This window comes from Alosa sapidissima, chromosome 11 (genome assembly GCF_018492685.1).
Source record: "Alosa sapidissima isolate fAloSap1 chromosome 11, fAloSap1.pri, whole genome shotgun sequence".
NCBI lineage: Eukaryota > Metazoa > Chordata > Actinopteri > Clupeiformes > Clupeidae > Alosa > Alosa sapidissima.
Genome location: NC_055967.1, coordinates 2,516,483 through 2,543,342, shown reverse-complemented (window position 1 = coordinate 2,543,342; position 26,860 = coordinate 2,516,483). Strand labels below are relative to the sequence as shown.

The window sequence follows — 26,860 nt, the reverse complement described above, 5'->3', positions numbered from 1 at the left end:
GAAATAGACAAGAATTCTAGTCGGCCTATAAACACTCTACAATACATCTCTCTGATTAGCATTACAGAGCAATTACCTACAAATGGTTTTGACCATTAATATTCTTATTGAATTATCTATTCCAAACACATGCATTCATTTTATAAAACATATTTTAAGCCCAAAGGGTCAATGTCATTGTTTATGATATTATCATAATGTAAAGGGATCCTGCAGACACATGGGAGAAAGTTGTAAATGACAAATCTGTTTCAACACGTCAACACAGCTGACTCTGGAGACATCCTGGTCCTAAGCTAGCACAAATGTGACAAGGGTTTGACCTGTCTTCAGAATTAGCTAAAAGAGATAGCAGAGCACCCGAGGTATAACCTATGGCTGTCAAAGTCTCATGAGAAAAAGCTATCGATATGCCAAGTAAGCACAAATTAGTAGCCTGACCCTTGATAGCCATGAGCTGTTTTAAAGCTCCATGTCTTTCCTCCAGCCACAGCTCCACCTTCTGTTTGTTTAGCTCTTAGCATTAGCTCTTCATCTCTGATGAACAATGTCTTATTTTGGTGGTAATATAGGGATGTTATATTAACTATAACTGCATTAAAGGTTGTGTTGTATATGTTACATGTAAATAGTGTAAAGTGTCAATTTACTGTCTAATGTATTACTATATCATACATATTGTCCGACAAATATGTAAATAATAGTTTGTGCTCAGTTTGTGCTTAATAGCCCTGCTTTTTAATTGCTGTTTTTTGCTGAAAAAAGCGTGACCGCGTTTAACATGAACATGCGGCAGCTCAGACAGACACAGACATTTTTTCTTTAAGCCCAAGGGTTTGGGGGTGTCACTAGGTTGTTTGCAAATATTGTTATGTAAACGCACAAGTTCTGCGCACTTTCAGTCAGAGAAAAAGGGCCTGTACTATGCCTAAACACGAGTCATTTGTTTGTCTCCAAAACATTGCTCACCCGTTATCCAGACATGCATTAAAACATTTAACTCAGCCATTTTGAGAATGATGACTTTCTCTTCAACATTGTCGTAGCATAGCCTAACCGTTAAAACAAGGCAGATATGAAGAGGCATTGCAACAATGTTTACGGATACATTGTAACGTTGGTTGCAAGATTATGCAGACTGCTACGATTGACTGACTCACACACGCACAAACACATTATTGAAATCATACGCCAGACGCTTTAGGCTACAGTCTTTCTACATGGGTTTACACACTTTAATAGTGGTTGGTGTAAACCGGGACATTTTAGCGTCCCGACAGGCTTTTGTCGGGACTCGGGACACGCATCTCAAAATCGGGACTGTCCCAGTTAAACCGGGATGTCTGGTCACCCTATATTAGCAGCAAGCAGAGAGCACATTAAAGAGCATTGCTTCTGATTGCTATCAAAGTATGTATTGGATGAATGAACACCTGAAATTAAAATGATAGTGATTTAACAGTATCTTAAATGATCTGCAATATCTTAAATTAGGAACACTGTGTAATAAACACATTTGTGTACTGTCATATTTTAAGAGTGCCAGTAAAAATGGAGCTCAGTCTCTGCGATTTAGAGTTTGGCTAAAAGGGTAGCTGGATAGAGCAGAGCAAAGAGAACACACTGCACTCCCAGTGGCACCTCTCTCCAGTCTCCTAGCAAGCCGACCCGCCCCTCACTGGTGGTTATGACTTCCTCTAGCTGTGGACCCAGGCACAGAGAGAAAGGCGGTCAGAGAGAAGCTGGACACAGGAGGACAATGTGGAGGACTGTAAATACACCTGTCACCTCAAAAGTAAACGGCTATGAATAATACACACAACATCAACCACAGACAAACATGAAACATTAACAAAAAATGAGCCAGTGATCAAATCAAATTGTTAGTGCAATTTGATTTGATTCAGATGTTTGACAGGATCAAACAAAGCAATGACACATGAATGATGGGCATAAACCTGTCCTTTTTTGTTCTTTTAACCTAGATTTTCTAAAATGTTGTTATTTGGTAACATTGATCAAGAGGGGCTTCTAATTCACAAGTCACATCATAGGTGTGTGGATTTGTGAGTGCTGCTCTGCAGAGGATAGACTGCACAGGGTTATGAAATTGTATGTTATGAAATCAAGTTCAAAACCAAATCAAACTCAGTGTATCATCATTTGTTAGCCCTGGGCTAATTTGAGTCAATATTGTGGGCATGTTTTGCAGGTTGCCTAAACAGTATAGCTGTGACAAAGTCAAACTAAGGACATTAGGCCTCTAGCTGATCTGAAACAGGTGTTATACGCAGGCTCCCTCTGAGGTCTGTCCAGCTACAGAAGCAGCACCCTCAGGCCTTCACCAAGAGGCCTTTTGTGTCTGTTACTCTTCCCACTTCACGCACAGAATCCTTCACCTCCACGTTGCGCACAGATGGGTCTGGTGCCACTTCAGGCCAGTCCGGTAACTCCTGGTATCCACCTGCTTTGGCGTTCAGCAGATGGGACAGAGAGCCCAGCTGGAAGTGGTCCCGGTCTACCGACAAAAAGGTTTCAAACAATGAACAACGTATGAACTCCTATACATCCTCACTGATGTCAACTGAAGCGACATCAACAGTCAGCCTTTACAATACTGTCAATAAATTCATGGTATGTTCTTGATCATCAATGGACCTTTCTCACAGCAGCCATTTTTGACATGAAATATACGGGAGCCCAACGTGTTACTAATTAAATTAATTAAGGTTCTGATTCTGCTGCACTTAAACTGAACAGAGACTTTATTAACATATTTAGTAACACCTCTCATAGCCCTACTATAGACTCCTGCAGTTTGCATACAAAAAGGACCCAAAGCTGCTATCTTTGCCCATATAATGATATCAGGGTGTTAATTGAACTACCTATGGCAAGTTGCATTGCATGTTAGCTCTGGGGTAGTAAAAATCAAAGTGTGCCATCTTATTCAGGGATGTAGTGGAGGATAAACGCAAGTAAACACAGTTTATCCACCTATCCACCTAGTTTATTCACCTATCCACCAAAAAATCCGATACCGCATGGCGCTGTCGTTCTTGAATTTCCCCTTGGGGATCAACAAAGTATCTATCTATCTATCTATCTGTCTACCTCACCGAGATCACAGAATTCATAGTTTACCCACCTCTTATTTTACCACTACATCACTGGTCTTAATGTACTGAAGATCACAATATTCACTTGAAGGCAGAGGACAAAAGTGTGTAGACCAAAACCTCTGCATTTCTGATTTCTTTGTCCCCATGAGAGTTAATTAAAAATCCCCATGTTATTTTCACATGAGAAAAATCTCAAGATACCTGATATATGGGTAAAGATGTTAGTGTGTTTGTAGGCGAACTTCAGAGGTCTATTAAATGTAAAAATGGCTGCTGTGGTGTGTTCTTATCAACAATGTCTTGTCAACCTCTTTACCTTTAAATGGAGACTCCAAGACAGGAGCAGGTTTCAAGGCAAGGAACAGCTTCTTAGCATACTTGTTAAGGGCACCACCCTTATCCATGGGCACAATGAGTTGGCGGATGAATCGAGCCCGGTCACGAATGTCATAATTTTGGTCATACTTTGCCAGGTTGAGCACATATTGCGTAAGCAATTTTGTCTACAGGTAGCGGGAAACAAAAACATTGGTCAACTTTAGATGCAACATTTGATAATAATGATGATGCTATTTACAAAACATTTTAACAATAAAAATTAGGGCTGTCAATCGATTAAAAAATGTCATCGAATTAATTACATACGCTGTGATTAATTAATCTAAATTAATCGCATATATAATTTTTGCTGTAAAAGTATTTGAAATATTTAAATTTAAATGAATCATTGAATAATCAGCATTAGTGACATCTAATGTTCAAAAACTCTTTTATTATTATTTTCACTGTTCAAATAATGGCCATAATAATCTATGATATGACCTAATATGCTGAGGAAATAAATTCAAAAGTGCTTCGGGAAGAAGTTTTTTTTTCACATACAAGGCATTTCAGGCCAGAAATATAACCTAGGGGACACAATGAAAATAAATTAACACTCCCCTCAATGTCAACACTATTTCTTTGCATTGATGTGCGACTTTAGAGTTGACGAACTCCGGTGATATGCAAATTCCTTGCTGCAGTCATTGTAGAGGACTTTATTTTAATCAACACTTTATTTTTGTCAACACCATCAGGCCATTTTTTAAAAGTAAATGTTCCAATCAATGATCTAGGCAGCACATTTTCTTCTCTCTCCTTCATTTTACAGTCTAATGGTTACTGACTAGAACGGCTCGGGGTCAGTTTTTTTTTTCAAATTAATTAATCGAAATGAATCAGTTATTTTGACAGCCCTAATAAAAATGAATTGATCTTAAGATTGTATGTTTATTATATTATCACACATTATTATTATTATTACAGTGCATGAAAATGCACTGTACTTTTCTTCCTAGGCTTCTTATTTTTATCTATTATTATTACAGTGCATGAAAATGCACTGTTCTGTTATCCAAAATCATCTTCTTCTTATTATTATTCTCCTAACAAAATTTCTGTGTCTAATAAACCGTTTAACATAGAAACTTCGTTCAAACTTTGTAACGTAGGTCTTGAATAGGACACTTGAGCAATGTATTTTTCACTTTTGTAAACTTTATACTTTTTGAGATATTAACAAAAAACAAGCTTAGTTTTCCACATAGACTTTGCATTGCCACTATGACATCACAATGGGCTAATTTAATTGATTTGCACCTGTATCAACGGCCAGCTGCTCAACTAGGCCCCATCAAAGCGCCAGTTAAACAGATTGCACCTGTATCAACTGCTTTCTGCTTAACTAGACCAACTCTCTCTGTGTCTCTCCATTCTACAAGGATATAAGACACATTCCATCCAACTTTATATCCATTCATCCTCTTCAAACCATTCACTCATCCACCCATTAAACAATCTATCAACATCCATTAAACAATCTGCCTATCAACATCCAACTTTTAAACTATACTATATGTATACGCTGTCTCAGGCTTTAAGCATACAATCTGGCTCTCTTAAGACTACAGATCGTGTTCAACTGTTTCCTCTGCCCACAACTGTTTCAAAATAAAAGTCCTCACTACAATAATTCACTGTTAAACAATTTAACAATTTAAACTACTCAACTATTTAACTGTTCAGCCATTTCAACTGTCAGTTATCAACTATGCCTCCAGTCAACTTAAACCACTTCTTACCTAGCAACCAACATAGCAACCATTGAAATAAAGCATCTATGTCAGTTTCCATAGCAACCAACATGATTATACTAGCAAACCACTATAGTAACTCCTTTATTTCTGACATTAGCCACCATTGATACCCTAGCAACAACCTAGCAATGACCTCAAGTACCGTAGCAACAGCCTAGCAACCACCTCAAATACGCTAGCAACAGCCTAGCAACCATGTCAAATACCCTAGCAACAGCCTAGCCCACAGTTACAACCTAGCAACCAACATAGTAACCAACATGATTAACTTAGCAACCAGCATAACAATCACCATAACTACCCTAGCAACAGCACAACAACCACTTTCAGTTAAAACCTAGCAACCAACATAGCAACCAACTTGATTAACCTAGCAACCAGCATAGCAACCACCTCAAGTACCAACAGCAACAGTCTAACAACCAACATAGCAACCAACACGATTCATCTAGCAACCAGCATAGCAACCACCTCAAGTACCAAAAGCAACAGCCTAGCAACCATGTCAAATACCCTAGCAACAGCCTAGCAACCACTTCCACAGTTACAACCTGGCAACAAATATAGCAACCAACGAGATAACCTAGCAACCAGCATAGCAACCACCACAACTAACCTAGCAACAGCCTAGCAACCACATCAAGTACCCTAGCAACAACCTATCAACCACTTCCACAATGACAACCTAGCAACCAACATAGCAACCAACATGATTAACCTAGCAAACAGCATAGCAACCACCATAACTACCCTAGCAACAGCCAATCAACCACCTCAAGTACCCTAGCAACAGCCTAGCAACGTAACCATAGTTAAACATTGGTAAATATAGTTAGCATTGTTAGCATAACTGCTAATAAAGATTAGCTAAGTAACATGGTTAGCACAGTTAGCATGGTTAACATAGTTAACATTGTTAGCATAACTGCTAGAAAAGACTAACTAAGTTAGCTAAGTAATATGGTTAGCATAGTTAATATTGCTAACATGACTGCTAGCAAACATTAGCTAATTTATGTTTTACACTATATTTTACACTATATGTTTTGCATTTTCATGCACTGGTAATTCCTTGGAATTGCATTTGTAGTTATTACAGTGCATGAAAATGCACTGTTCTGTTATCCGAAGTCTTCTTCTTCTTCTTCTTCTTCTTCTTCCCACCAAATTTCTGCGAACTAATTCAGCTTTAACCGTTTAACGTAGAAACGTTGTTCAAACTTTGTAAAATAGGTCCTGAAAAGGACACTTGAGGAATGTATTTTTCACTTTTGTAAACTTTATACTTTTTGAGATATTAATAAAAAACACCATAACGACACAACTGTTTCAAAATAAATTCAAAATAATTCACTATTAAATAATTTAATTACTTAAACTACTCAACTATTTAACTGTTCAGCCATTTCAACTGTCAGTTGTTATCAACTATGACTCCTTCCAACTGTTTCCAAATAAAAGTTTGTTTTGCATTTTATGTTAATATACAGTATGTTTATATTTTCATGCACTGGCAATTTCCTTGAAATAACATTTTCTAGTTATTATTATTATTATTATTATTATTATAATAATAATTATTATTATCATTAACATCTGTATGAATATATTTCATGAAATAACAGGAATGTGAATATCTCACTTGTTTTGAGTTCGTAAGGTAGAGTTTGGCTGCCAGATTGATTATCTGTAGCTTGACAATGTCTTCCTCATTAGTGAATGTCTTAGCCATCTTCCTTAGGACATCAGGAGCAATCTTGGGCACATGCTCACAGTACTCTCCAATTAGCCACAGAATGCTAGCGCGTGCCATTGGGACCTAGAGAGAGGAAAACATCTGCTGCAGCAGTCTGATGGGAAGCACAGGTCTATGACAAAACAGGTTGGACAACCTTACCTGAATGTTGTCTGTGAGTTTAGCCATATGCTTAATAATCTCACTATGCTGCTCCGGTTGCATCTGTAAGAGTTTCTTTATCACCACCACTGATTCAGCCACTACCAGCTCTGAAATGACACACATCAGATGTTAGGGTTTTTTTTGTGATTTCAACATGTGGTGGCATCATAGATTTAATACCCATTTACTACAACAGGTGCACTAACCATCGCGGTTGGAGAGTAACTGGACTAATCCATTCAAACATGTATCCCGGACCTCGCCGATATTTGTGGCACAGCGACCAATGGCTTGGATTGTGGCAGCAACAAAATCTTTGTCCATACTTTTAATGTACGTCTATATCCCAAACAGAAAAACATATTTAAAGCGAGTAGATTTTTTTGTGTGCATGAATTTAATATCTTCAATTAGTGTGAAGTCATGTATTTACCTGAAATTCTCTAAGGATTGTTGAAATATTGGTCTCATTTGCCAAATTAGTTAAAACCTCAAGCTGTGAAGACAATGAAATATCTTTTAGTGGGTGAATATGCTACACTATGGTGCAGGACTAATACTACAATGAAAAGGACTGTAGACTACTATTGGTGTACCTTAAGGACTTTGATCTGTGTTGGGTCTGTGGAGCGTATATAGAAGCTCTTCAGGTATGGTTCAAACATCCCCTACAGGAACAATCAGACCAATAAAAAACAGAGATCATCAAATCCTGCTAGGTCAAGTGGTTGTGGATTCAATTCATTAACCACATATCCTGGAGGTTAAATTTGAAGACAATGGGATGTCACAACTTCACCTTCAGATATCTCAATGCATCTTAATTACAGCTCTGTCACATTTTCATAGGAGAGCATGGTTAGAGAGGTTTGAAATGTATACTGTGGCTAATTTCAAAACAACATTTTGAGAGACTCTGACTGCTGCCCAATAAAGCCTGGACAAATTTGAACCTGCTCTTTTAAAATGTGCTGTACATGATTGATGAAATTTGGCTACACTTATACAGAGGACATTTTTTGGCAATTTTGATGAGGCTGCAACTCTGTAAGTTCTCAGTCAAAATAGTACAATCTGTATAAAATTAACAATATTCTTGAATGTCTCTGTGGATCTTACAGAAAGGGGCACTTAATGTCTATGCTACGGTACGCTTATAGTTGGTCCTGAAAGTGTATCTGTCCTTTTAGCCGTCATCAGACTATGTGGAATTAGTGAATTCTTACCCTTCTTTTGATGGTCATGGTGGCCACATTTTGCAAGACAACATACTGGACTTCACTGTAAAGAAATAGATAGTACCAGATACAATTAAACATATATAACCCATTTTAAGATTGGCCACCATATTGTTTCCGCATACATGTCTGTGTACCTCAAAATAGGCTATTATGTTGGATAACTGTTTTATATGTTGCAACTAATAACTAAAATTAGGCATACCTTAACAATTGGAAAAAGAAATGCAAAAAAATGCATTTAATTTTGAAACTACACCACTTCAACACATTAAATAAAAAACAAATAACGATGGACAGAAAACTGAGCAGGCTACTAGGCTACTAGGAGGAGCATGAAGGTCCCATCAAAACCGTGATAGGAGCAATTTACTAGGGAGAGTTACACTCCAAAGAGGATCAGCTCCCTTGAGACAGAGCAACATTGTGGTGAACCCTGTCTGCTACAATAATGATATTTCAAGAAAGTTTAATTTTAGGCCTTGAGAAAGAAAGAGCTTACCCTGATTGTTAAACAACCCACATACTGTATACCCTGAAGTGAACAGGTGGTAATTTCTCATAATTACTAGCAATAGCTATGTTGACAGTTCAGTTACATGTGCAAGAACAGAGCGATTGACACACCAGTTTACAAATTACAAATATTATGTGCACATCACTTCAAGTCCATGTGCAGAGGTACACCTGTTTCCCTAGGAAGTATCTATTTCACAATACCATTTTATGCATAGAAAACTGCTTAGCATAACTTAAGTGTGTTGATACATCTGGTTCCTGGACCTTCAGCAGTTTGCCTACAAAGCCAAAAGTTCTTTATATGCGGCTGTATAACTAACCTGTGGCTTCTCATAAGCCGAACAAGAGCTTTTGCGATAACACCAACCTCTGCTTTTGGGGCAAGGTGGAAGTAGAGCTGGGCAACTGCCATTACAACCTGAGCAAAATAAAAGAGAAGGGGAAAAGGAACACATTATTGTGTCATGTGACATATTATGTATTTGTATATTCATTATGTTTCTTACAGTGGTAGCAATTGTTACAAACAACCTACAGCTGCATTCCGACTTTGTAGGAGAGGTTTAGTGTTTCTCAGTAAAAGTCTGTGGTCAGGATCCATGACATAGGGTTTTCTTTTGGCCACTGTGGACGCTTCAGTATTCTCCTCCTTTGCTTCTTCATCCTCCTCAGAACCATAGAAAGCCTTCTCCCCCCCTTCCTCCAGAAGAGACTCCTATGGCAATATTATAAAAAAATAACACATACAAACACACACACACACACACACACACACACACACACACACACACACACACACACACACACACAGGCACACCCATACACACACACTTAACACAATAGAAAAGTCCACAACAGAAAAGCACTTTCTCAAGACTTTGCCCGATGACTTTCAGCAATTAAAGGAATGTTCCAGAGCAAAAGCAATCTAGGGTCTATTTCTAGAAGCTAACAGGTTCAAACAGCAGTTGCTTGAGACCATACAGTAATTACATTAATTGGTGCAGTTTTGAGCAAGACAGTCGTCTTACAATGCAAGTGCAAGGGGCACAGTCACACATCAAAAACAAACTCTATTTTTCAACACTGACAATGTTCAAAATAGAATGACACTTCTGTGGTAGTGTGGTGAGGTTGTCTATAGACAAATCAAAGTATTGTAAACGTTCTAAGTGTTTCAACGTTCTAAGTGTTTTATTTTTAAAGGCCAGTTATTTCATGGATCCAGGATACTATGCATCCTGATAAAGTTCCTATGGCCTTTGGAATTAAAATAGCCCCACATCTTCACATACCCTTTACTATACCTAGAGATTGGCATGGGGTACTTTCCATAAGATCATCTCTCAATGCAAATCAAACAGCTAACAGGCTAACTGAAATAAAACCATGCCAATCTCTAGGTATGGTGAAGGGTATGTGATGATATGTGGCTATTTTAATTTACAACTTTTAACATTATTTTGAAGGGGGGGAAAAACATTATTTACAAATATGATTTGTAATTCCAGACATATTGGAGTCTTTTAGGATATTGTAAATGTTTTTTGCAAATTATCTGTGGAATGAGGTTCAGATAGTATAGTGACTACAGCGGTAAGGATGTATTTTGTGTTATTGTTCACTACACAGTCAACTAGACATGCTGTTTTCATCATTTTTGTTTGGGATTTTGGGAAAGATAAAAGCACATTGTTGGCTGTTCCACTAAAGAAGCTTGAATTTCCCCTGGGGATCAAAAAAGTATCTATCTATCTATCTATCTATCTATCTATCTATCTAAGAAGTGTCAGGATTAGCTATAATCCAGCAATGAGGAGAAAAACATTGATATGTATAGCGGATAGAGGCTGCAGTCACCCATCCTGTCTCTTTGGCTACAGCTTTAGCCCCTCAGAGGCCCAAAGTTCAAGAGCAAATTGGGTGACCCTTGTCTCCTCTCACTATAAATGATGTAAGAAGTGGGCTGGCTTGCTGTGGAGCCACCCAAGGCATGCCCAGTGGTGTGACTGTAGTATGACCCACACCGGAGACCCCTATGTTAGGTTGACCCTTGTGTGTGTGACCCCAGATATGGATGAGGCATGGCTTTACAGGGCAGGACAAGTCTGTCGGGGGGATATGTGAAGGATACCTATGTCTCTCTGTGGGTACATGGATGGATTTGCACACTTTCTGTTGGTCTCAGTCACAACAGTTGTATATGTCCTCTGACTGCAATAGAACGCTATGAGTTTGGGAAATGAAAGTCATCTAAATGAAATAAAGTCATCTAAATGATTACATTATTTAATATAAACATGGGTTTTGATCAAAACAATTACCTTATGTCCCTACAGGAAGGCTATTTATTTTCCAATGCGGACTATACTATGACAATATTACCATGATATTATCACTTGCCCAAAATACAGTTGAATTTGTATTGTGTTAGGTTAGGTAACTAGATGTATCAGAGCATAACTAATGCAAGCTTAATTTAGTTAATTTTTAAAGATTTTTATTTCATTACAAATCTTTAAAAATTAACTAAATTAAGCTTGCATTTAGTTTAGCATCTTGTAAGTTGTAAAAGAAAATTGGACTTTACAGCATTTTCCACGATTGTGCATTGTTGCCATATGGCAACAATTTACCAACTATCCCCTAAAAAAAATAAAAAAATAAATATATATATATATATATATATATCTTGATTGGCATGGGGTACTTTCCATAAGATCATCTCTCAATGCAAATCAAACCAGCTATTAGCTAACTGAAATAAAACCATGTCAATCTCTAGGTATGGTGAAGGGTATGTGATGATGTGGGGTTATTTTAATTCCAAAGGCCAAGGGAACTTTGTCAGGATGTACCGTATAGTACCCTGGATCCATGAAATAACTGGCCTTTAAAAATAAAAATCTGCCTGCCTCTATCGGAATTTAACATAGGGGTGTGAATACTTATGCCCCCTGTATTTTAAGGGAGAACATTTATTTATTTACGATACATTATTCATTCACAAAGTGGTGTCCTTAAAGGTTGGATATTTCCTCATTTTTTTACTTAAGGCATTAAGGTCAATTTCCAAAAGATGATGTTTTATTCCTCTTTTTAGTCAACTTTAGCATGGGTTCATAAACTTATGAACTCAATTGTATATATATATATACTGTGGAATTGTAGCCAAACATACTGATTACGCAGTGACTGGACCTTCCCGACACAGGTGATTATTATACTATACACATTCACCACATTTTCCATTTCACTAATTGGGAGACTACTTGCACCAATTGGCTGGACTGTTGTTGATTAAGGTCAGTCACTGTAAGGGGGGGGGGGGTATTTATGCAACCACTTATTATTAGGGCTGTCAATCGATTAAAAAATAATCTAATTAATTACATACTCTGTGTTTAATTAATCTAAATTAATCACATGCATTCATTTTTGCTATGAACATATCTTAAAAACAATTTTGGCAGATGAGTAAATCAATGAAGACTAAAACCAACATTATAGACTTTAAAGTTCAGCGTCTCTCTCTCTTTTATTATAATTTTCCTTTTGGCTCAGGCATCAGCGTAGTGCCTGGTGTCAGATCTTTAGCATGATAGAATGAATGTGATATACCCCCCCCCCGCCCCGATTTATCCTTTTTTTGCCATTCAAACATGTTGTAGATTTTTATTCACATAATTACTAGGTTGTTGCCTTTTCTATCCAGTAGGCGGCAGTCCAGGATAAGAAATGGAGTGGTTCAAGTTTGAGTAGAAAAATATTTAACTAAACAGTAGGAAAACGAGACAAAGAAAAGCAGCATAGCCTACAAGTGCAAACAGAAATGTAATGTGTGAAGTTATTGGAATGGAAATAAACTTAACTACCTTCAACATACTTTTGAAGACATTTTGTTTCAAGTGTGCAACAAATGTAGTCAATTTAGTAAGGGAGTTTGTCGGTTAATTAGTTAGTCGATCATAGGGTCGGCTAAGCAAATAATAGGCTACGTTAGCAAAGTTAACTTTGACCAGGCTGGCGGCTAACATTATTATCATCAAGAGGTGTGCTGCTAACTCATACCTCCGTATTGTTTGCATTGAGGTGATACTTCATACTATAATTCGCTCCGGAGTATAAGTCACATCAGTCAAAAATTGCATCATGAAGAGGAAAAAAACATATATAAGTCGCACCGGTATTTCTGTATTTCACAAAATCCAAGACCAAGAACAGACAGATTATGTAACTGGACACATAGAGGCCAAAAACATTGAGAATTCTACCGGGAATGTTAATGAAGACGAAGGAGTGAATGGTGGCAAGCTGAGGCAAGTCGGGAAAAAACGAAGGCTGCCATCGAGGGCCCGATGGTAATTGTAAAGCATTTCACAAAAGATTTACTGAACAAAAATGCTGATGTGGTGCATGAAAATTTAGCTAAAAATGTGCAGAATGCAATGCAATCAAGCATTATGGGCGATAGATAGGCACAAGCAGGCAGCAGAGCAAATGATCGGCAGGCTACCTCTGAGAACGATAGAGAAAAAAAGATTCAACTTTCAACAATGCTTTACTAAGGAAGCTACGCTTATTTTAGAGACTGTTCATATGTCTTTCTTGGCCAGTATGGACATTTAATCTGGAAAGACAAGTTATTCAACTACCACACAGAATAGGGTGATCAGACGTCCCGTTTTTTTAGTTGCGTGTCCCGAGTCCCAACAAAAGCATGTCGGGAGGCTAAAATGTCCCGGTTTACAACAACCACTATTAAAGTTTGGTCTTATTATAGCCCGATCATTAACTAAACCCATGTAGAATGACTATAGCCTAAAGCGTCCTGCATATAAATTCGATAATGTGTGCGTGCAAGTATCAGTCAATCCTAACAGTCTGTCCACTAGTCTTTGCAGCCCACCTTACAGTGTATCTCTGTAAACATTATTGCAATGCCTGGTCATATATGCCTCATTTTAACGGCTAGGACAATGTAGAAGAGAAAGTCATCATTCTCAAAATAACCTATGGCTGTGAGTTTTGTTTTCAATTTTTTCATGCATGTCTGGATAACGGGTGAGAAATGTTTAGGAGACAGACTATCGTAAATCCTCAAATTTTATTTACTTAGGCTGCACAAAGCACAGCACCTTTATTTGGCTGGCTTGTATTCCAGGCAGGCCTTTATTTCTTACCTGGTGCGTTTTATTGTGAGACATAAGTTTCGTTTGGAGCGGCCTACCTGTTGGCTATCAAAAGCAGAAGATGTTTGGTTTGGTTTGGGATTTAATTTACGTTTGGACTATTTGATTATATTGTTAAATGTTGGGACTGATGGCCACTGTGGGTTATTTGATGGTTCACTATTAAGTTTCATGTAGTTAAAAGAGTGTCAAGATTTCCATCCGCTTATTGCGAGACAACACATCCACTTTCATTCATTCATTCATGGAACGTGCGCTGTGCTGTAATGGAAACCTTATTGCGTATAGCCAAATAGGTCTACGATAGCCTAAATTTTACTTTTTTTATTATTATTATGCATGATTTACTTTTTTATAAAATTTGTAGGCTGGAATGCCTCACAGCAGCAATTGTGTTTAAAGGCTACTGCTTCAGCCTCTAGCAAGCTCAGAAGGGGGCGGCAAGCAACTGGTAGCTTGAGAGCGACGTGTTGGAGACCCATGGTGTAGGACGACTTTTCATTGGCAACAATATTAAACCAACCAACAATATAAAATATTAAGAAGAGCTCTTTTATGAGTTAAATCGAAACAGTGTAGGCAATTATTACGGCCTTTATTTGTCTGAATTTGAGGCCCGGCTATAATCCCAGCCATAATTTGAGGATTTAGGCATGCATATGTGTTTCAGGCATAGTGCAAGCACTAATCTCAGACTGAAGTGCGCAGAACTTGTGCATTTGAGAACACTCTCTCGGGGCTGTAGACGGTAATGTTTCATGTAGGGTTCATGTTAGTTAATATGAATTAACATTTAAAAAACATGTACAATTATATTTTTTTTTTTCATATAAGTTGCACCTGACTATAAGTCGCAGGACCAGCCAAACTATTAAAAAAAAGTGTGACTTATAGTCCGGAAAATACGGTATATAGGTTTTATAGAATAAAATGATGCTTGTTATGAATAATTTCAAATGATTTGAAACCAAAGTAATGGACTCGGACACAGAAATCTGCATGTCACGTCATTGACCCATGTCTGTCCCACTTTAGTACTAGTAGTACAGGCACAAATCGCTCAGCTGCATATCATTTGAATATATTTGGCTTTTTCTGGTGATGACAGCATGTCAGGATCGGTCATAATGACAAAAACAAGATTTTCTCTACCAGTATCAACATACTTACATTAATGTTGGGGTTAAGGAATTGAGTCCTAGCGTATCGGGTAAGCATGTTGATGATGACCACCTGACCCCATTCCTCCACATCAATCAGTAGGTTGCACAATTTACGGTAGTTTTTATGGATTAAGTCAATGCGCTCCGGACAAACCTCCTCAAAGGCCATGACAACACTTCCAGCAACAAGCTGTAAAGACAGATGTAAAACACATTTTAAGTCTTAAATTTAAAAAGCTATATTCGTTATTTGTTTTTTGACCACTATATAACCATAATGCAGTGTTGATTAAATGTTGTCTGAAATGTTTCCATAAAACAAGCTCAGTTTCTGAGCAATGCATTCTTTCCATACATCTACCACCTATTTTATTATGCCCTAAATTGTTGAAATGTGGCTTACCGTAGTTTTATCAGCAAGAAGCTTCTCTATAACCTCTATCAATTGGTCCTTCTGTTCAGGGTCCAAACTAATAAGATACCCAGAAAGCATTAAACACATTACATAAAACAAAACAAACAATGCTCCATCCATGACACCCTGAGGAAATGCTATTAGTACCTGTACAGTTTTGGGATGGCATGAGCAGCAGTTTTACGGACATAAGGAGACATATCCGATGCAGCTTCTTTGATGGCAAGCATCATGATTGGCACTATAATAGTGACTCTGATACTGGAGAGTACCCGTAGCGCACTTGCTCGAATCAGCTGGTTAGGGTCCTAAGAAAACAAAGATACAAACTCAAATTACTACAAAAACCTTCAGACATACTTTTTAAACTCTCTTCCCTTATTTGTGACAGCAGCTCAAAGATAATAAGAGGATGGCAAATCAATGAGTTAGTACCACCACTGTCTATAAAACCTTTCAATCTGTTCTTAAAGGGTTGCCGGTTGACACATTTCAAAACCAACACAGACACTTTGAAATGGAAATGAATCAGACCTCAGGGTAATGCTCTACAAAATGTTGACTTTAAAACTTGTTTTTTTATCCTCCAAGTTAGCATTAGCTCAGTGTTGTTTTCTGTGCTACCAGAGATGCTTTCGGAATGCATTTGTTTATGCAGTTAAAAGGGTCTATATATAAAGTGCAACCGAATACAAAATGGAATATGTGTAGTGAATGCTTAAAAACATAAGAGAATACTTAACACAACATTATGTTCACTCATTTTTTTACATTACTTTTACTTAATATGTATAACTCATTCTTCAATACATGTGTCATGTCCACAGGTCAAAGCTTTAAACTACCTGGTGTATGAGTTATCAGTTGTTTAAAGACTTGTGTACATTGCACAAAATGATTCTCAAAAATGGTAAATTACTTGATAACAAGGCAAGTATGTAAAAAAAGAACCTGTAGGTGGACTGGTTGTTTTAAAGAATGGAATCAGTGATTCAAATATGATTTGACCAATGACCAATGTAGTATTATCATTCAGTCAGAGACTAACACTAACACTAACAATGCAAAACTAAGAGTGCATCATAATTCAGCAAAATGCTGCTCCATATTCTTTTTTTCATATCTGTCCATAGGTAATCCGTAGGTAACCTTTAACCCGCGCTGGAACGTGGAGATGGAGAGCAGAGCTAGATCCTGCTGTTCCTCAGCGTAACGCACAAGGTAAACATACACAAGCTTCTTCACCTGTAAACACAGAAGAAAGTATTGCATTTGAACATTAAGGCTGATTATTGATTGTTGAGTATTTAACAACCTCAAGTCAAAACTTACTTCAATGTTTTTACAAGCCACATTCTTCACCACGGCTGGAAACAATTCTGAGGCATTCTTTCCTCTGGCGATCATCTGTTTTGGGAGCAAAGATAGCACAGGACTTGACCACCTACAATATCTTCTAATATCTGTAATATTCAAGTGATGTGGCACTTGTCAGTTGATAACAGTCTCATGGATTTTTTGGAGGTCACATGACTTAACATTATTTCATATCATTATGACTTTCAGTCTGGAGACTGTTCACTCTCACCTCTATCAGAAAAATGGCTATGTACAGATGCTGTTCATCACCTACAACACCTCTGCTTTTAACACCATAGTGCCATCCACGCTCATCATGAAGCTCCGACACCTGAACATCAGTTCCTCCCTGAGCAGCTGCTTAGACTTTCTGATTGACAGACTACAGGTGGTGCAGTTGGGTAATATCACCTCCTCCACTCTAACATTCAGTGCTGGTGCCCCCCAGGAATGTGTGCTAAGCCTCCGCTGTGCACACTGTTCACTCAAGACCGCAAGGCCCCACATATCTCCATCAAGTTTGCTGATGACACCACCATAACCAGCTGCATCATGGTTGGAGAAGAGTCTGCCTACAGAGCAGAGGTGTCAACCCTGACATCAAGGTGCCAGGACTACAACCTGCTGCTCAGCGTTAGTACAACCCCAAATCAGAAAAAGTTGGAACATTGTGTAAAATGCAAATGAAAAGGAATATGATAAAATACAAGTCTTGTAAACCCATATTTAGCAGCAAAAGGACATAGATAACATATCAAATATTGAAAATGAAAATTTCATTCCATGATTTCCAAAAATAATTGCAAATCGGTCTAACCACAGGACCGTTTTCCATGTTACCTCAGTCCATTTTAAACCAGCTCAGGCCCAGACAAGAAGGTGGTTTTTCTGTATCACGTCTAAATACAATTTTGGTTGTTGCATGGTAAAGTTTACACTAGCATTTCTGAATTGAGTATCAAACTGTGCGCATAGCTACAAGGCAAGGCTACAGGGTACACTTCCTATATAATTAATGCCACCTACAGGTGAATGCATAGAACATAACAATCCTATGGTTTGTGTACCCTGTAGCCTCGTTTTAGCCTCCAATGGCCGCCATGTGAATAAGGCAAATTGAGAGTGTTCTTGATTGACATATGAGTTTTCCTGATGAACAAAAATATATTTTAGTACCATCCCTGACCATTGCTGATTAGCCATTGCTGTTCTTTTCTACTGCAGCAATATTGTAGAAAGGCTTTAAATTACACTCTTATTTAATTACTTCAGGCCAAAAGTGTTTAAAGAGGAGATTTTTTTCTTGTTAATATGCAATTCAACACCAAGTAAAATCTATAAAATCAAGTTTGCATCAAAATAAAATCAAGACTTCCCATTTCCTCATCAAAGTAACGAATCAGAACATTCTAGATATTGTTCATATTTCCATTTGTTGCCTCATCCACATTTAATGAAAACATGGTAATTTTGAGTTTTACAGACAACTCAGTTTTCCAATGAGCAGCAATACTGTGTGTGCTCATGCAGGAGGTCTGCACATTTGATAACGACAATCTGGAGAGGGCGCTTTTGTCTTCAGCAACAGATTGTATAAGGTTGACAAGAGGTTGCGATATGGTAAGGGACAAGTCGTCTTGCGCTATGAAAGAACATGCGTAGCCTACTTTCTAAACGTAAAAACAGTCAGCCATATAAACGTAGCCTACCTCTGTCGTGGTGGCTAGTTGCACCAGGTAGGGAAGATGTCCTGAAGTGCACAAACGTTAACCTTATGGCGGTCTTCTGATTGGTGGCGTGCTAAAACGTTTTCCTATTGCATCCATAAACAATTTTCTTGCAGCGAACCGCGCAAAAGCAAACCCCTGGCACTTTCATTTCTTTACACCATGGCTTGTTAGTTCTCCCCCGTTTCCAATAGCCGCCCTTTTGACACCTGCCTTCCTTTAGCAACAACGCATCCATGACAGCTAGTGGCCTTGCCAAATAGACGCACACAAATCATGACGCTAATATGCGAGGTTCTGGTAGGCCTACACTGTATTCCCCAACAGTGTTCTAAACTCAATAAAATTGCAGAGCTGTACTCAAAGCTGCCATATTGTTCAGGCACCACAAAAGTTGTAAGTTCACTCAACTAGTTTCCCAGTTATTGATTATTTTGACAAGATTAGCTCTTAGTATATGAGTAGAACTGACCCCCAAACTCATTTCTTTCAAGAGTGGATTGAAATTACGTCTGACGTAATAAAGACGTGCAACTTCACTGGTTAGGTTCATATCAACATGGCAAATAACCTAATAACCTACACAAACCAACATAAACCAATAAAAAAAATCGGAAATCCCAATGAATGGTGAATGAACTAGTCTACGATCGATTGTGGCAGTTGTAAATTGATACACTTTGACATCGTAGGCCTAAGACTAATTGTTTGCAAGGATTGCTGCGCACCCGGATGTAGGCAGGGAAGCTGCAAGCAATAGAGCTGCACAGTCCCGCCCACAGCCGATGCCGGATGTCATTACATAATAGAGCTAACATTAGCCTACATGCTGCAACACAGGTATTAAATATATTATGTTTTAGTGAGTGTCCAAAGGGGTGAAAGCGACTTTAAATCGGGTCACATTATTGACTGTTGTGTGTCCGAGAGTCAGTTTGTGGGTTTTGTAAGGGCCAGCATGAGGGACAAGACCTACAAAGTTGTGGTGAGTTAAGCAGGGAGGTTGGTAACGTTAATAAATGCTGCTAGCAGTGCTAGTTAACATTAGCTAGGCTACTGTAGCCTTCATACTGTATGATTCATATCAATCATTAACCTAGGAATACTTCTTCGTAATTTAATGAACATTTTGTGTAATAATTCACGGCAAATTAATAAACTGAATATGGTGGTCCAAGAGCAGACCATGCACCAGTCCATGCATCAGCCCGACTGAGCAGTGATGACAGCATAGGATGAGTCAGGTAACGTTACGAAGCACTGCCGTTAACGTTAACCGCTTTCACACACACACGATATAAAATACACGATTTTCCACCACTGGAGAGGATTTTCTCTGAGGGCAATGAGGGGTTCGCCCAAAAAACGCACTTATCTCCGCGTCGGCACCTGATGTGACTGGCTCGGTATTGCTGCAGTAGAGATCATCCCAGCCGCTCCATATTCCTGAACAGTGTCGTTTAGTGCGAGGTGTCGGGCCATGTTCCTCAGGCTGTTCAGTTGCTGTAGGCCTAGCAGATGCGTCTTGATCTGATTCACGCAAACGGGATACAGCCTCCTGCACAAGCAATTTTGAATGGCACTGTTCTGTGTCACTCACCCAAAATTTCGCCTTGTATCTGGGATCCAGACTTGTTGCCACAACTAAGTGGCCATTCTGCTCGCTTCCCTCAAACCTATCCTGCAGAGATTTCAGTAAGCGGGTTCTCATCTGCTTGATTCCATGACCGTCTGTTTCGTTGTGGATATAGCGCTTCAACATCATCACAGCTGGCAGGACAGTGGATATACACGCATTTTCTGCGCTTATTTCTCGAGTCAACTCCTCGAATGGTCTGAGCACCTTGAGAACATCCTCCATCAGAGTCCACCTCTGTGCATGAATATGTTGCATCCCATCTGTCTCGGACACGTAGATGTTTATGGCACGTTTTTGTTCTATTAAACAATCGAACATAAGACATGTCGAATTCCATCGAGTTGTCACGTCCTGAATTAAATGGTGATTTGGCAGCCCCAACTCCTGCTGTAGAGCAGAAAGCCTTGATTTAGCACTTGAGGAGTGCCTAAAGTGACCAACAGTTTTCCTGGCCAGTGCGATCATGTCAGAGACACTTTATTGTGACAAAAGACTGTCGTGGATGCACAATTGGAGCGTGTGTGCAAAACAGCCAGCACTTGGAATCCCTGCCTCGGACATGGCTTTCCGCATTTTTTAATGCGGTGTGCCTACCATCGAATGCTTCACACCGAAGAATAGCATGTGTGCGTTGAAAATCATCATCAATCCAATGTGAGGTCACACTGATGTAGGACTGTATAGTGTACTCACAAGTCCATATGTCACATGTAAATGCAAAAGCCTGTGCTTCGGTAACGTGTGCTTGTATGCGGGAAGTGATGGACTCGTGCATTTCAGGGATGATTTTTTCAGCAAAAAAGCGTCTGGAGGGGATTTTGTGATGGTCGTGAAAGCTGGTGATGGTCGTCTGGTTAACACACGTTTTTAGCTGTGACTGTCCTTCCTTTGCCGTACCTGAAGTTGCTGCATTTTGGCTGCTGTCTGTAGATTCCTTCATGCATAACTCGTATTCTTTCGAATGTTTCATACGCAAATGTTCTAACAGCGGCGATGTTGTGTACTGTTTAGGGTCCTTACCACCACGAGACAAATCGGCATTGCAAATTGAACATGTAGCTCGACTAGAATCACCTTCTTTGGACTGAAAGTACTGCCAAACAACACTTTTTCTGCTCACGAGTTCCATTTTCACTTTCTCACTCACACAGCCTGTACTGCATTCGAACGGGCCACCTACGTAAACACCTTCCTATAATCAACGGCGGCGTCATGACGTCGACCAGCGTAGCGCGCATAGTGTAAGCGTAGGGTTCGGTTCGGTGGGGAAAAATTATATCCGAAACCGAATCCTGGATTCGGTGCATCCCTAATGCAGAGACCAAATTTCCCTCATGGGATCAAAAGAGTATATATACTTATATACTTATACTGGAAATGACAGTATAAATACTGGAAATGACAGACTTTTGGAATAAAATGTCAAAAATATATATTATTATTGAAATCTTTACAGCCACTATTAGGGCAAGTTTATAGAAAGAGTAGATAATTAAACCATGCAAAAAGATTTTTACTGAAAGATGTTACATTTTCTGAAAAATACCAGGTCAAAGAGTACCATAGTTGAAGAATAACCCTGCAGCAATAGCATATGTCTTATATTAACGTCAATTCCAGTTTTGCTGACTCTGATAGACCTGCCTATACAGAGAGAGATGAAGAGACTGCCTGACTGACTTTTGTGCAAAAAAGTGAAATAATACTGTTTATAATATTTTTCTTTCTAGGAAGACGTCAATGTCAACAGCAGAAGGAAAATTACTCTGCAGGCCCTTCCCATCTTCCTGTGGGAAGATGGATTTCTTTAAGACCTGGAATGTAAGTTTTTGATTAAATTGTGTGTCCTCTTTCACTCTTTCTTCTTTTTTTACTTTGTCTTCTCTATATATCTCTATTTCTATTCAGCCCCCTCTGATACTACCTTGCAGCCAAAAGACAACAACCACAACCATCTTCCTAGCCACCAGAATAGCAATTAAATCATACTACAGTAATTCACCAAGAATGACATATTTGGGAATTTTACCTGAACTTTTCATTCACTGGTATTTCATATTATATTAAATACACATGTAGTGTTTTTCATTGACTACTCTACTCATTAACTAATTACTGTCATGTTCTTCAGGCAGAAGAAATTGACCTGCCAGACTTCTCGGATGCAGCTGTAGCTATTCTCACTGTCTCGGGTGATACAGACTCCCTTGTGAAGTTTGGTCCTGCTATCCATTTTATAGTTCTTGACGGAGATATTGTTGTGTGATATAGCAGAGTTGACAGAGACGTTAATTTTGCTATTTGGCTTAATTTGTGCACTTCATCTCGATTATCCAAAGCAATTGTCCTACACATTTAAGTTCATTCAAAAAATTATAATGGGTTTGGAAGACCTGAAGTGGTTACCTCCTAGACTGCTGCTTAGCCTTAAAAATAAATTGCTGATGATGGATGAGTAAGCAGTCTGTTTTCCAAATCTCATGGTTGGTACTGCCAGCATGTTAATACTCAAGCAAGCAATGTAGCTTTTCGCTTTTATTTATGTTGGCCTATTATTTTGTTATTTGAGTATTATTACCTTTATTTGATTTTCTGTATTAACCACATTGCTGGGGATGTTGTTGTTAGAATTCTAATGGAATTCTTAAATAAATGGAATCTGCATTGAAATTGTCTTTTGAGTAGTTTTTTATTTGAATCATACAAATAAAATATTTTTGATTTTGAGGTAAATAGTAAACCTAAACAGTCAAAAAATGTGTTTGTGTGTGCGTGTGTATCTGTTTATGCACATGTGTGCACATGGAATGGGTTAACATGACCCCTGGAGGCAAACATACGCAAAAAATTGGTCATCCTAGGCCCTACGGTTCTCAAGATATTCACAGAAAACTGTGTCTGCCCTACCCTCCTTTCTGGGGGTCCAGCCCAGCGGGGGGGCTACAGATCAAAACGAAAAATGATGGTTCCATGCTATCCATGTGGGGTTACATGCCCACCAAGTTTCGTGTACCCCGGTCTTACAGTGTCCCGGGAATCCTTGACGGAAATTTGGACATGCGAAAAAAAAACTAAACCTATATGAAAAAAAGACTAAACCTATATGACCGCCGCTTCGCTGTGCAGCGGTCATAAATAGCCACACACAAACAAAAAGTCATAAACAGACCGACATATGAGTTAAAATAATATCTGATCCAGCGGACTGAGACAGGAAATGCTAGAAAAAATAATTTGTCAACCTGAAACACTTAATAACAGTGAACACAGCTACTATTACAGTACTACTACTAATGATAATGATGATAATAAGAATAATGATAATTTAGTCAGAGTAAACATGTCATTCTTATTTTCTTGCCATTTAAGAGATTACATTACCAAAATTGAGACGGCCTTCCAGAATTTGCCATATTAGTCTGAATAACTTTAATTTACTCTTCAGTTTGAACATTCTTTTCCTGTTACTTCAGGACCGATACATCGGTAGAGCGGTAGGTATGTTATTTGTATATTACATATTTATTTTATTTATTTGTACTGTTTTACTTTTCACTTAAATCATATTTCAAGTTCAAGGCAATTTACAATTAAAAAGACCCTTTTATCTTTAGTGTTAAGTATGGTCGATCAAAAGTCAATGAGTTCTCGTGTCAACCACATTGACCAAATATAATATTTGCCATAACTGAGCAGTCCCTAATTAGCAGAAAAATAAAGTGTGAATATTCACAGTAAAAATATTGATTAGGAAAATATGTTTAAGTATCTTTGCTACTGTGTTCTAATTATGAAAATGTTGAGGACGTTCAGGGGATGAATACCTTTGCAAGATATACTGAAGAAATAGAAAAAGGAGGAAGGACCAACAACTTGATGAAGATGAAAAATCTAGTACAGAGATTGGAGTGGCACTGGGCTTCTGGAACATCTCATACTGTTTATGTTAACTAGACTACAGGAATGGTACCTGTGTGTTACTGAAATAACACTGTATGTCATGCTGCTATAATAAGCCACATTGCAACATTTATCTCTGAAAAAATATTACAAGAATTGTAAGGAGGCACCATTCAGTACAACCATTCACATACCACGCCTTCCTGCTTCAGTGTTTTAAGCTATGCCATTGTGTCATGTATTACAAAACAGTCATGGGGACTGGAGAGAAAGCAGTTACCAAGATTATGGCTGAATGTTACATTCTTCACCCTTATACCGAATGCAGAATAATGACGCCCATTCAGTTTCTTGCCAAATTTACCCACTTCTGCAACATTCCACATTCATTAGACTTATACAGCCAACCATTTTTATTCTCAAACTAGTCCTACTGGGTCAGTATCCCTCAGGCAGTAGCCTATATTTCAGAATTGTTTTAAATATATTTTGGGAGGCTTTTAGTAGACAGGTAGACAGGACCGTTGAGAGTGACAAGAAATGAATGGAAGAAAGAGACAGGCTTGGAATCAGGAGATGATTGCCGATCGTAGTTCAACCAAGGTCACTTAGTCAACCATGGGCACTTAGACCTGTATGTGATCCCCCAACATACTGTACATTTTTTAATTATTTCCTTGACACTTAGCATCATCTAATACTAGATCATTAATTTCCAATGATAACACAGGACAATATGTTAGATTCATTGTGTTAGGGACCTACAGTATGTAACTAAGTATCAATGTACTGTTAATACATAATACAGTACATAAGGGCACATTACAACCTCCACAAGCAAAGAAACGACAGTTCGACAAAGAAACACCTTTTTTGCCTTACTTAGTTCATGGCAATGCACTAAAAAGTTGTTGTAGAGAATCATCATGAGTGCACACACACGCTAACACGCAAACTCAGGTCAAGTCAGGTCAGATCAGTTCATGTCACAGATATGGAGAGCAGAAAGGTAATTTTTCATCACTAAATAAAAAAAATGTTATTTATTTCTGTAAGGCGCACACCACATATGTCTGTAAATTGCTCAGCCCCAAAGTCCCCCTATACCATGGTTCTTATATTGCCAGATTCAGGACAGTCTGGCCTACACATACATGAAAGTCATGTCCAGCTGGCAGCTTGCTGTGGTGAGATACATTTCAAAATGTAAGAATTGTATAATATGATTTGTCTTTGTATTATTTAAAAATCAAAATCAAATCAATGTAAGTACTAATATATGAAATGGTGGCAGATCTGGGTAGCCTAGACTGTGCTGAAAAAATATAGCATGACCAGGATAAATGCTTATACTTACAATGACCAGGATAAATGCTTATAACTAAAGGTAGTGAGAATGGCCAAATATAGAGTAGGGCTCATAGGGCTAAAAAAAATGGCATTTATTTCCGTAAGGCACACACCACATATTTTTCACATTTGCTCAACCCCAAAGAATCCCTCCACCATGGCAATGATGTGGCCAGATTCAGAAGAGTCTGCCTTAAACACAAGGCAAGTCGAGCTGCCAGCTTGCAGCGGTGAGAGACATGTCAAAATATAATACCGTATTTTCCGGACTATAAGTCGCACCGGAGTATAAGTCGCACCAGTCAAAAAATGTGTCATAAAGAGGAAAAAAACATATATATAAATATATATATGTTGCACCTGAGTCGCAGGACCAGCCAAACTATGAAAAAAAAGTGTGACTTATAGTCCGGAAAATACGGTAATTTTTATAATACGCTTTTTGTATTTTTATTATTTAAAAATCTAAATTAAATCAATGCAAGTATTAATACATGAAATTGTGGCAGATTTGGGTAGCCTAGACTCTGCAATATAAAAAAACCCAATATATAGCATGTGTGTATGGCATTTACAATGACCAGGATAAATGCTTCTAACTAAAGATAGTGAAAATGTCCTTAAAACAGTCTATTTTAGACATTTTCATCCAATGTTCCAAAGGCATATTCTGTTAACTAATCGGATATCATTTTAAAAGGCTAACTGAGAAAACATTGGAGAACCCTTTTGCAATTATGTAAGCACATAATGTAATCTGAAAACTGCTGCCCTGATTAAAAAAAAACCCAATGGAATTGATCTCAGCTGGTATTCTGTCTATAATGGAGTGGAATGGACATTTCTGAGTGACACCAAACTTTTGAACGGTAGTGTACATTTTAAACTCCTACAACAAAATTCCCTGATATTCCATGACTTTTCCCTCCAAAGATACAATTCCCTAATGTTCCGTGTATGGAATAGACTTTATAAAAATGCTATGATATTCCTAAAAAAAATCCATGACCTGAGAACCCTGCTTTACTTTAAGGTCGGCTATGACAGCAGCTCTAGTCTACTTTTAGTTATCTTTGTGTAGTCTAGTGTAGTCTACTTTTAGTTATCTTTGTGCATGGCGTTGTAGTGACGACTTAAGTTGAAATCTTTCAAGGCTGATCTAGTTTCTAAGCATAGCCTACTAAACACATAAGTTGAC

At 38.3% G+C, this 26,860-nt stretch overlaps 1 protein-coding gene across 11 annotated transcripts in view; it reads right to left on the bottom strand.

Moving 5' to 3' along the window:
• Positions 1-26,860, bottom strand: part of LOC121723228 (AP-3 complex subunit beta-2) — a 59,357-nt gene that overhangs the window by 23,283 nt on the left and 9,214 nt on the right. For 7 of the 11 annotated variants that reach the window (XM_042108725.1, XM_042108729.1, XM_042108728.1 and 4 more), the window contains exons 3-17: positions 17,020-17,094; positions 16,837-16,932; positions 15,835-15,995; positions 15,676-15,742; positions 15,280-15,462; positions 9,453-9,632; positions 9,238-9,335; positions 8,387-8,441; positions 7,757-7,828; positions 7,594-7,656; positions 7,367-7,499; positions 7,158-7,267; positions 6,903-7,079; positions 3,439-3,625; positions 2,400-2,518 (exon numbers count right to left, since the gene is read on the bottom strand). In XM_042108725.1, coding sequence (XP_041964659.1) covers positions 2,400-2,518; positions 3,439-3,625; positions 6,903-7,079; positions 7,158-7,267; positions 7,367-7,499; positions 7,594-7,656; positions 7,757-7,828; positions 8,387-8,441; positions 9,238-9,335; positions 9,453-9,632; positions 15,280-15,462; positions 15,676-15,742; positions 15,835-15,995; positions 16,837-16,932; positions 17,020-17,094 — 1,776 coding nt within the window. Of the gene's footprint in view, positions 1-2,387; positions 2,519-3,438; positions 3,626-6,902; positions 7,080-7,157; positions 7,268-7,366; positions 7,500-7,593; positions 7,657-7,756; positions 7,829-8,386; positions 8,442-9,237; positions 9,336-9,452; positions 9,633-15,279; positions 15,463-15,675; positions 15,743-15,834; positions 15,996-16,836; positions 16,933-17,019; positions 17,095-26,860 lie in introns of all 11 variants that reach the window. The other 4 variants (XM_042108727.1, XM_042108731.1, XM_042108721.1 and 1 more) reach the window with 2 other exon arrangements.